Source organism: Mus caroli, chromosome 5, assembly GCF_900094665.2.
Source record: "Mus caroli chromosome 5, CAROLI_EIJ_v1.1, whole genome shotgun sequence".
NCBI classification, from domain to species: domain Eukaryota; kingdom Metazoa; phylum Chordata; class Mammalia; order Rodentia; family Muridae; genus Mus; species Mus caroli.
In genome coordinates, this window is record NC_034574.1 from 31,552,080 (window position 1) to 31,564,453 (window position 12,374).

General features: G+C 43.9%; 1 protein-coding gene across 6 annotated transcripts in view; it reads right to left on the reverse strand.

Moving 5' to 3' along the window:
* Positions 1-12,374, reverse strand: part of Kiaa0232 (KIAA0232 ortholog) — a 64,783-nt gene that overhangs the window by 11,639 nt on the left and 40,770 nt on the right. For all 6 annotated transcript variants that reach the window (XM_021162283.2, XM_029477044.1, XM_029477043.1 and 3 more), the window contains 3 exons: positions 7,611-7,677; positions 6,691-6,772; positions 1,209-4,503 (listed from right to left, as the gene is read on the reverse strand). In XM_021162283.2, the coding sequence (XP_021017942.1) occupies positions 1,209-4,503; positions 6,691-6,772; positions 7,611-7,677 (3,444 nt within the window). The remainder of the gene's footprint in view (positions 1-1,208; positions 4,504-6,690; positions 6,773-7,610; positions 7,678-12,374) is intronic.

Below are 12,374 nucleotides of genomic sequence, written 5' to 3' on the forward strand. Positions count from 1 at the left end.
ATTGTTGGGTTTCCTTAACAGTTCAGATTTCAGGGATTCAATGGGGTTAAACCTGGCCTTTTATAGACCAAGGCGCATGCTAACTAGAGCAGCAATCTTCAAGTTCCCCTGAGGGTCTGCAACCATCCAAAGGCAAGCAGTTGTACTTCTAGGTACACTGCCTCCAATGACTCAGCGCCCAGTTCCCAGCTACAGAAGCCAATAGCCAAGTACCACCCTCCTCCCCCAAAGAAAAAGGTAAAGGCAAAAGGGCAAGGAACTCATGAGACATAAAATGCAATTAAAAAAGAGGCTGAGAGTGCAGGTAAATTAAGAAAAGGGAGAAATTAATTCTGATATGAGGTGGGATGAGGACTGAACAGGATGTAGGGAGGTATCCGTGAAGGAGGTAGATCTGAGGGCCTCACAGGATGCGTGGGAGCCAGTAAGCAGGGTGGATGAGAGGAAGGACACACATATCCATCTGCATCAGGTGGCTCTGACTTGAGACTGCCTCCAACACTGTTTAACAACCTGCTTCTGGAAAAAAGCCAGGCACTGCTGTATGAACTAATCATCAAATAAAGTGGGCAGGCAGCTCTGCTCTTTCCGGTGGAACAGCTTATTGCTGTGTCTGCTCTGGTACAGCCAATTTAACTTCAAGGGACTTCCTAGAAACACATTCAAGGGGAATGATGACTCCACTAACAAAACTGCTAACACTAACATCACCTAGCAGGTCCACACGAAACTCCCCACCCAGAGCCCCTTCTCGATGAGCACCAAGAAGACGGGTCCCTTCACCTGGTCCCTTTACACATGAATCACAACGCACGTCTGAGAATGGTGTCCAGATGTAAAGTATTTTACATGGAATACACAACTATAATAAAACTAACCAGCATTCTTTACTCACAGCCTCATTCTGGCTCCCTGACTCTGAACGAGAAAATGCTTACACACAGGCCTTACGTTTTGTCCACACTGCATGCATACTATACAAGAACTTCGCATCCTGAGAGTTAGTATGCCTTTTCCATGCAGAGTCAATTATTTACTTCAAATTTGTAAACAGCAAATCCATTTTAAGTCCTTAAATGTAAACTATGACTTTTAAGTTCAAAAAATTTTTAATTAATTTCCTAGTAATCCAGTCCCACTTTTCTTGTCTGATAAGGCTGCCTTTCATTAAGGTCTGATCAAATCCCTTATTCAATACTGACACATACCTCTTCCAATTGTCCTGAAGAAACTGGATTATCTTCACAAGCAGGGAACTGACAACCTGCTTTGCAACTGCAAAACTCACTCATCTCTTCCTCGCATTGTGTCATTATTTTACAGTTTGCTGCTGAGCTTTCTAAATTTATTTCTAGAGATTGGTTAAAGTTACATTCCAAACACTGATTTTGTTTTCCTACTGGCGGAATCCCAGTTGCCTCCTCCTGGGAATCCAGTGATGTCTGGGCACTCTTCTCCATTCCAGATTTTTTTAACCTGGGCAGGAACTTCCCAGACTCAAGCTCTAACTTTCCATAGTAGTGACCTTCTTTCTCTGCATCTTCCTCTAAAGGTTTGAGATCTGCTTGTGGGTCTTCAAATACATCAACTTGGGAAGGAATGGGAACACTTGCTTCATCTTTTTCAGATTCGAATTCTGACTCACTTCCTCCTCCAGGGGATAGTTCAGATGCAGAAATCGGGCGAAAGTGAGTCCGGGGAGAGATTCGAATAGCCCTGTACTGTGTCCTGTCGACACCACATATTCTGGGGTGAAAAACCTCACTGTCTGAATCAGAGCAGAGGATTGATTTCGGCTTGAAACTGGGGCTAAAAGATGCAATCCCTTCTGGTTCAAATGAGCACTCTACATGGAGAACCTGTGAGAAGGGGTTGCTTAGGTCAAAGGAAGAGAGTGAGTATTCAAGGCCAGGATCTTCAACTTGAAAGTTACTGCAGGCTCCTAGCAAGTCTTCATGGAAGATAAAAGAAAACCCCTTGTTTACTCCATTTTCCCCGCTCTTCGGCATGTCATTCTGTTCAAATGACACAAAGGGCTTCCAGAGCTGCCTGTGACCAGGAGCAAAGCTGTTTCCAGGGGTCATAAAGACATCTGTACCGGCGATTGTCACCACATCAGAGGCTGCACACTGTAGCAAGCTCCCTTTTGTGTGACCAGGTGGTACAACTGCCCACTCCCCATCGCTGTTGAACGTTTTGAGCTCTCCATAAACTCCTCCAAGAATGAATGTGTTCTCCTTATCTTGGGCCACATCCCAAGGTTTAGAGGGTGTGGTGTAATCGCCACCATCCACCTTGGACAGCTCACTAGAGACAAATGCTCTCTTCTCCATGTTCTCCTTCTGTCCCTCCCAGAGATGATACTCTGATCTCTGCACAGCCCTACTAGGCTCTTGAAGGGCTTCCATCTTAGCCTCAGTATCCAAACAGCAGCAGTAGTTATTTACATCTGTGGAAAACAATTCCTCCCCAGTTCTTTCTGTCTCTACTGCAGCCACAGAACTCCTATCTACCATCTTAGTCCAAATGTCTTTAATAACCCCTGAGCTGTAGCCATCTCCATGTGGACTGCTTTCACTACATGCTTGTGTAGTTTCAAAGTTCTTGCTTTCTGCCTTTTGTTCTAGCTGAATACCACACACAGATTCTAGCTTAGATCGTTTTTTGAAAACTAATGTAGGAATTTCTCCTAAAGTTCTACTGTTTTGCTGGCAAGTTTCATCCTGCAAAAAATCTAGAAGCTCTTCATCTACAAAATCTGACGAGACTCTGGGAACCACATAATTAATATCTTCCGCAGTAAACTGTGTCGATTCTTCAAACTGAACGTTTAGTGTCTCATTGTCTGAGCGTGCTTCTTCCGAATGGGACCACGGACTACAAGTTCTTGTTGAAAGATTAGAACAGTGTTCGTTTTCTTCAAAGGCACTATTTTTGGTCCATATGAGCAATCTAGACTGTGTTTTCCCCAGCATATTAGCACTAGAATCTCCATGTTCACTTCCCAAGTTGAGTGTTTCAAAAGAAAATGGTAAAACAGAATTACTGCATTGCACTTCAAATACTGAAAAACAAGAGTTTATACCAGATCCTTCATTAATATTGGAAAAGGGCTCTTGATTGCCAGCAAGCATGTGTGAACTGAGCATCGTGCTGTCCAAGATAGGAGAGAGTCTAACTGGAGAGTCTCCTCCAAAACTCTCTCCATCAGCATCACCAGAACTAGATGAACAACACTCCCAAAACTGAGCCAGATTGCCAAGGTCTTGCAGGAAGAAGCCCTCAGCACCCACAGAGCTGGTAGAATCTGTCCATATTGCACGTTCCCCTTGCAACTCCATACCATCTAACACTATGCAACATTCTGCCTCAAAATCTGTATTCTCCTTGCTTTTTTGTCGAATCATATTCAAAATCCGACTTTCTCCTTGCATTGTTTCTGAGGCACCAGGATCCAACATGGATTGATCAATATCCACTTCATAGAAGTGTGTTAGTTCTGATAGATGAATATCATCTAGATACTTATTGTCCTCTGGTAGAGAACATAATGAGGTCCCAGCGAGGTCAATATCCTCGTTTATAACTGCAGGCATTTCTACAAAATGACCATCAATGAAAGTACCTGCTGCGAGGTATGTTCTGTGGATATTACTGTTACTGATACACAGACCACGCACAGAGTCAGACAAGTCTTCCACTGCCTCTGCTGTCAGAGCACTTGTATCTTCCCTGTTTCGGTATGTGGTCTCTAGTTTGCTTTTTCTACTCAAAGGAACAAAATACTCAGCAATGGGCTCTGTGTACCACAGTGGCTCTTCCTTGTACTCTTTGTTGTTTCTGCTCTCCACATACAGGTCTTTCACTGCAGTGTTCCCAGAGTCGCTCCTTCCCGTCTCCTTTGCTGGTCTTTTACCCCGCTTGCACAGCTGCCTGATGGACCCATTGCTGCTGCTGCTGCTGCTGCCACCACTGCCTGCATGGACTCCTCTCTCTGCCTTTCCACAATGCTTCAGTGACTGCCTGTTTTGCCCATTCCGCCCTTTTCTGTTTCGAATTTCTCGTGCCTTGTGTCTGACTTTAACGTACTTCATGGATGCTTTTAACTCTCCTTGGTTACCACTTGAACTTGAACCTGCTTCACTAGAGCCAGATGACCATGAGCGAGGGCGCGTCTTCCCTTCAGGTTTGTGTCGGATCTGCCTTTTGTAAAAGGCAGGCTTTTCTTCGATGGTGCTACTGCTCAGCTTGCTCTCCTTCTCGTGTCTGCTCCTGCTCTGGGCTTTCTCATGTATGGTGACAGAGGCGACACTGCTTCTCTCTCTGATGGCTTCACTCTCACTGTTGCAGTCCTTTGGAGAAGATGTATCTGTGCTTGCTGGTGGGACTGTGGATGATGACGAGGAGCTGGAGTAAGAACAGGGTTTGGACTTGTTCCACACGGTCATGATCTCTTGCAGGCAAACCGGTTTCTCAGACAGTGGTGGAAATGCTTCATAGTACCTGCAAAACAGAGCAAGAGTTCAGAAGTAAGCCACACTTTATAGTCACCATGACACAGACAGCAACGTCAGCCTGAGAGGCAGTGCCTTAGCTCACTAGTGTCAGCAATCACACCATCAAGGAAGCGAGAATTTGAAACGAATTACCAAACAGTAAACAGTGCTGTGCATTAAAATTAGTCCCCCAGCTGGGCGTGGTGGCGCACGCCTTTAATCCCAGCACTCTGGAGGCAGAGGCAGGCAGATTTCTGAGTTTGAGGCCAGCCTGGTCTACAAAGTGAGTTCTAGGACAGCCAGGGCTACACAGAGAAACCCTGTCTTAAAAAAACAAACAAAAAAAAAAAAATTAGTCCTCCAGACCAAGCACTTTAGCACTGGTTGGACTGTGAGAGGCACTATGCAAATACTATGAAAATACCTAAGATCTGTCATCAAAGCAAAGCTTCAATTTCATCTAGGAAGAAATGACAAAAACAATGTAATAGGAAGAATGTACTAGGCTAATAGGACATGTCTGAACTTGAATTTCATCTTGACCACTTACAATGCTTGTGACATTAAACTCACTATTTGATATTTGAGTCTTTTTCCTCCCTCTAAAATAGTGAACACATAAGAACCTCACAGTAGTGAATAGTGGAAATAAGTGTTACTGAAAGTCACTGAGCAGATGACTCAGGACTACAGCTCTGTAGCCATTTCCCCAAGTCTGACCCTGCTCTCCTGTTTACTTTCTAGGCACCCCTAGGCCATTACATAACCCTGCAGTGGCTCCAAGCACTCCAAGAAGAGTCCACCTCAGAAGCAGGAGTAAAGGACAAGAAATGAGTTAGACCATCACCCACTCCATGCCCTCGTTCCTGATAGATTATCAGGGCAACAGCATGGAACTTGGCATTTACGCAGGCTCAGGAATGGTGGGATGGTTACATCCAATTGGTCATAAGTGAGGATGCGATGCAATCAGAGTCAGGGATCACAGCTGGGTTTAGTGAACAGGGAGAGGTGAGACCTACACACATGCTGTGCTCCAGGATGGAAGCCTGATTGGACCATAACCCCCTAAACATGCTTAGAATACCACAGAAAGAAACTTGCTAGAAAAAAATAGCAATTGCTGAAGATTTGAGAGCAAAATAGATCCCCAAAGGATGTCCAAAGCTATGCTGCCTCTAGGGTATTGCTCTTCTAGACGTTAAGGCCACCCACTAAGTGGCAAGGGCTATGTTTACAAAGGTATTCAATGCGACTATCTGTAGTAAAGCTGTATAGTACAAATTATTAAAAGCTTTATAGATAATTTTCTCTTTAAAAATTATTTTTATTTGTGTGTGTGTGTGTGTGTGTGTGTGAGTGTATGTTGTCTGTGTGTGAGATTAGACAAGAAGGCCAGGAGACAACAATGAATTCCCTGGAGCTGGAGTGGCGAGTGGTTGTGAGCCAGTTGACACGGGGCTGGGACCTGGAAGAGCAGCGCGTGCTCTTAACTGCTGAATCATCTCTCTAGTCCCACACACAATTTTCAACATCTAGCACTCATATTGGAAGTCTAAGAAGAAACTGGTGAAATTAATTCTAATAACTTATCAGCATTATGTTATCACTTCCACATGTAATTGATATTAAACTGATTAATGCACTGTTTTGTATTTTTTATTCTGTTCCTAATCTCTACTGAGAATGTCACACTTACAATGGAACCAAATGAATGCAATTTTTTTCTTCAGTAGAGATTCAGAAGATTAAAATAAAATGTCTAGCAAGGAAGTCTGTTTATAGTAGAGATGACAGTGCTATTAATCACTCACAAGAGATGAACTAAAGACACAGGGACCAAGTCTGACCAGGTCCTCTGTGGGATAAGGTACACCAGCTCTCTTGTCTGTGTAGAGGGAATGTCATGAGCTCTCTCAGCTGCCTCAAAGACTGTGTCAGTCTGAATGCACGGCAAGTGCTTTAGTAAGCAGCAGCCGCCATCCTGTTTCCTTCATTCACAAACACTGACTGCAGACACATTAGGCAATCAGACTGTTTTACTCACTTTTGCACTCTCACTATGAATGAAGCACCTAAGTATTCATGCATTTCCTAAATTAAGAAATCATACAGATGACAGAAATGGAAACCGTGTGGCAGTAGTGAGACTGGTTTTAACAATACATACTTCAGACTGAGCAGTCTTACATACATTTCCACTTGATCTTTTGCTGTAGGGGACAATTCTTCCTCTGGAGAAGGAGAACCTTCTAACTTTTTGTGAATCTTCTCTTCTGTTATAAGACAAAAATTCAGAAAAAGTTAACATATATGCAGTTAGTAAACATTAAACTCATTTCTCAAGTAATTTTAATCAGGTATGATACAGGCTTTTGTGGCTTACAGAGAGAACTCCAGGCCAGTTTAATAAACACTGACGTACTGAGTGTGCAGAAGGCACTCTTTGGCTAACCTACATATGCACCAGGCTGCAGGCTGAATGAGAGTGCTTTAACTCATCACAAAGCCACACTGTGGAGGTTCTTAACTGAGAGCCTGGCGTTCCCTGTGTACTTATTAATTAGACCAGAAGGAGTGAACATCTGTTTAGATTCCAAAAATACATTCTCACAAAATTCTGACTCACAGCCTTTGTACTGACTCATTTTGATTAATACTAATCTGTAAAGAAAACTCCTCATTACAGTTAGACCTGTGACGTGACATGGCGCTAAGCACACTCTGTGCTTCAGTACCAACAGAAACAAAGGGTAGCCACTGAACTTGGTCCAGGCTAGTGCCTTAAATTAAAAATAAGGTGTACCCTTAACACAAGGCTTCAAGAGTATATGCTGACAATGACCTTGACAAGGACAGAACAGGGTTTCAGAGTATGCAGCCCCTTCCTGGAGTCCTGGAACACTTAGGAACCTAAATGACTGAACCCCCAAGTGAAGCCTTAGAAGGTGCCCATGGACTACAGCCTTCCTCTGAAGCAGGGATTTCCCATGTGGCCACTAAGGACTTCACTGAAGCCTCGTGCAGAGCTGAGGTAATGAGGAATGCTGGCTTGGTGACACACTCAACACTGAAAAGGACCCTGTAGGGCTCTAGCTGCCCCAGTCTGCTCACCTTGCTCGCTCTGTAGGTCTTTCAGTCTGCAGCAGAGCTCTTCTACTAAAGTCTCGATCCCAGAGCTCTGTGTGAGAGAGAAGACAGTCAGCTTTCTACCAGGTGCAGTAGTCAGGCAATTATTTTAATGTCACTATGGAGGACCACAAGTTTCCATGTTCCAAAAGGAATACATTATCAATTCTTAAATGAATCCCAGAGTTTAAAAAACAGTCAAACTTAAAAACCTGTAAAGCTAACCTACTGTAAGCATTTTTTCTTTTCTTTTTTCTTTTTTGGTTTTTCAATACAGGATCTCTCTGTGTAGCCCTGGCTGTCCTGGAACTCACTCTGTAGACCAGGCTGTCCTGGAACTCAGAAATCTGCCTGCTTCTGCCTTCCAAGTGCTGGGATTAAAGGCGTGCGCCACCACTGCCCAGCTTACTGTAAGCATCTTACTAATGAAGGACACTAAGTGGGACTTACTGATACATTGTGGCAATGTGAATGCTCTCCAAGAAAGGCTTCTGTCTTGCTCAACAAGGCCAAAGATCTATGTGTCCATCATTGGACAAAAGTTAGTCACCCACAAAAGCAACCTTAAGATTCTTTATAATCATGGTTTTATACAAATTTAACACAGGGGTTACAAAACCTCCTTAGTCTCTAGAAGATTAGAGCCCAAAGAAAACAAAGTAGGTCCCCCTCCCCTTTCCCTTCCTTGTCTTCTCCTTTTCTTTTCTTTTTTTTAGAGTGAACTCTCACAACTCCAGCAGAAAGAGCCATACAGAGCACAGGCCAATGCTGAAAGCACACATGGGAGCTCTCGGTTATTTTAAGAGATGGACCCAGCCGCACTTCTATAAAGGAAGGCCAAGGGCCCACCAGTGAGGCGGTTTGGCTGGTGGTACAGATACTCGCCACCAAGCAGACAACCAGAGTTCAATGCCCAGTACCAACAAGTGTGCAAGGACAGAGCATGTTTCTAAAGTTCCACAGGCATACGGAGAGGGCATGAAAGGATCTGGTACTGAGGATAAAGTGAGGCAAGCTTCAAAGAAAATGTACACTTGAAACAGCACAAGTACATATCTTTCACTCATTCTAAATTCTCATTTTTTTCTACAAGAAAACAGAAAAAATATTGTACAATGGACAGAAGAGTTACAGTGTTTCTTAGAAACTTTGGATTTACTCAGGGACATGCTATGTCTGGGTTGGATTTTGTCTCTTTGAAAGGACACAGCTGGCCAGATGCACACAGAAGAGCCACCCAAGTTCCTGTGCCTCCGCTGTGACTCCAAGAGCTAAAAATAAACTTTACCCATTCGCCGAACTCAAAATGACTCAGCAAAGTATGGCAGATATTCTTTTTTCCTTTTTCTTTAAAAAAAAAAAAAAGCCCCCTTTACAGAGTTCTGGCTAGAAGAAACAGATTTCAGATAGAAAGGTAAATTGTAAGTACCCACAGTTACTCTCTATCTGCAGAATATCCCAGTCTTTAAGAGGGAAAAGAGAAAATAGGTCAGAGGACAGCTGCCTCTTTCTTACAGCTCTAAAAAACAGGCAGACAATTGTTCAACAGTGGTAGACTGCACAATCCATCACTGAAGTCTGCTTACCATAACGGTCAAGGTGTGATGAGGCCCGCAATTATAATCTACTTCTCCAGGATACGGAAACTAACACGGGTGTCAGCTGACACGCCACACGCTGTCTTGTACAACAAGCCTATGTCACTGCTTGCAAACCTGGGGCTATCTCCAGTGCAGAACATGGAACCTCTGGGGACTGCTTACCAAACTCCTTCCAACCTCTAAAATAGGCTACTATTTTTCAGGCCTGCAGAATGGCCATGACAACCTGTGAGCAGGGTACTCATATTATCTTTTAGTTAGTATAAACTACATAGACACACAACTAGTACACATGAAAGCAATATATATATACAAACAATAAACAATATATTATCATTCATTTATAGAGCATATGTATATGTCCATATGTATATATCTTTATATATAAAAATGCCTATGTTTTCAAATACAAGCAGCAGTACGAAACGGTGCTTTACTCCTTCCTTCGTGTAAATCAAGCTTTACTGACCAAGTTTCTGTTTTCTTTCCTTAGCTAATGTGTTTTTTTACCTGCATGTGTGTATGCACCCCCACCCCACACACACACAAGAGAAACACATACCACCAATACCACACACATTTTTTTTAAAAACAGTACTGGAGACTGAACCTACTCTAGTTATTATTTTTAATAATCATTAGGTCATCATGGTATTCTAATAGCAAACTGAGAAGCATAAAGTCATCCGTCATACTATCATATGCTGGCAAGTATTCTAGAGTTCATTTAAAACTAAGAAATTTCATTTCCATTTCTACCTATACTGCCATAGTCTATCACATCCATAGGTTTGCTAGAAAATACTTATCTAAAGGCATCTTAAGAAGGGACAAAGGATAAAGTGTACTATGCTCTAGAAAGCCCACAGGAGTACCTGTGGGAACAAGATTCGGTGACTCTGCTGTGGTACCCTGCCTGGCCTCTCTTCACTGTACCAAACTCAACCATCAAGTGTCCAAAGCATTTGGGAAGTGCTGTGCAGAGCAAGAGCATGCTAACATGCAGTTAGCATGAGCAGGGTGGACATGAACTGGAGCTACTTAGAAGGCAGCCCCTGGAAGCAAGGCTAGACACTCACTAGACAGTCATCTGCTCTCACCCAGTGTACAAGTGATATAGACTGGTAGCCCACATGCCCAACAGGTTCCATGGACAACAAGGACCTGTCCTCCTAGAAGTACATGTACTATCTCTTACTTCTCTGAGAATAGAGGTAGGTGGTAGAGATTTAGTTTGGACTCTCCACATCTGGCTCTGAATTCCTGTCCTACTGCATACAGGGATATGCCTATTTTCCCAGCTCTGTAACCTAAGACTACCTCCAGTTCTCTCTCAAAGCTCACCTAGTTAGCACACGGGTGATGCACCTGTCAGACAGAGCTTATTGTAATCCAGGTTACTTAAGTACCAGTGTCATTTCTAAATTTTGTATGTTCACTCCTTCAAAACTGCCTTCAGTGTCTGAGGATCTGGATGTGGAGCCAGACCTCAGGGGCTGAGTTCGACTACTATCAGTGTTAGCCTATTCAACACCAAGACCGCCTCTAGCAAACAAAGTACCCCTGTGGGCTGCTCTTTGCAGCCTCCTTGGCCTGGTCTTGGCCTCTGTCCTCCTCTGCTGGTGGCTGCGTGACAAGATTAGGTCTGTTACTTGATGATATAAACCGAGTCTGGTCACGGCTTACAGCTGCTGTAACTGCTATTTCTAGGAGGTTTTCCTTCATCCCTTGCTTCTCATCCCACAGAATTCTCAGACATCTCCAACTGTCTCTAGGCTTCCTGTGCTTCTCAATTTAAAGCTGTATCAGTCAGGATGAGGTGACTGGCCTGGTCTCCTCATTGTCTGCCCTCTCCATAGCCAAAGCCTTGCAGTAAGCATCTTAGGTTGTTCTTTCAAGGAGAGCTCACTGCACTGGACAGTCTCCCAGTGTGAGATGGGTATCCCTAAGCTACTGGAGAGCGAGCACCCAGCATGAAAGCACATCCCTTTTGTTTTGTTTCATTTTTCGAGACAGAGTTTTCAACTCAATCTGTAGACTAAGCTGGTCTCAAATTCTGAGATCTGCCTGCCTCTGCCTCCCAAGTGCTAGAATTAAAGGTGTGCACCACCACTGCCAGGCTGAAAGCTCAGTCTTAAATTTTCCATTTGAACATGGCACAAAGCGGTAACTCAGATATCCGCTGTAAAGCTATGGTAAACTAGGTGGCCCCACATAAGCAACTTACCTATCCCAGCCTAAGTTTCCACATCTGGAAACCAGCTGTAGTAGCTGATTATTGGTCTTCCTGTGCTGGTTGGTCCCTCATCTCTCTGTTTCTCTGTCCCTCCTAGTGCCACAGGCTGCATACTCTAAGTCTTTCAGCTAAGTTTGTTTCCTATTTACTGTCCTGCTTAGAATTGTCAGAGGTTGCCTTGTCTTTTATTTGCTCTGTTTTCCTGCTGCTGGATCACCCTTCTGTGTGCCAGTATCTGGCCAGCAGGCACCAACAAGGGGCAGGGAGTCTCATGCTTTCTCCCAAAGGAGCCCAATATCTCACAGCCCAGCCTGTTCCTTTTCTCCAGAACATGAGTGTCAGAGGGCTGCCCCTTACTCCAGTACTACAGTAAATCATGCTGTCCAGCACTGGCTCCTTAGCAATGGGGGCACATGGACTTGTAGAATGCCAACTCCTGGCTCCACAGATCATGCCTACTAAAGCACCAGTGCTGTGAGAACAGGAGTCAGTCCTGCCCTACTGCAGCTGCAAGGTACCACAAAAAAGACCTGCGAAACTTCCCAGCAAACTCCACTCACCTACAGAGTTGAAATCAAATACAGTCCTTTTAGCCCCATGCTGCACAGGGCTCTCTTTTAGTTTTATGGTTAGAATATGTCATTTCTACAGCAGAGCTGGAAGGGGAATGAAAAGACCAAGGCAAGGTGTGGGAAAAATGGCTGCTAGTGACAGCACACAAGAGAGCCAAGGACCAGCCTCAGACTTTAATTCCTGAAGGTTTGAAAACCCTCAAAATCTGGAACTGTCAGTGCTAAGCTGTAAACAGAAGACTACTGACTGAAGACTGAGCACACAGAGCCAGTTCACAAATTCCTGCCATCAGGGCCAAGAAGCAGTACAAGAATTTAAAATCCCCAAACCAAAGTTTCT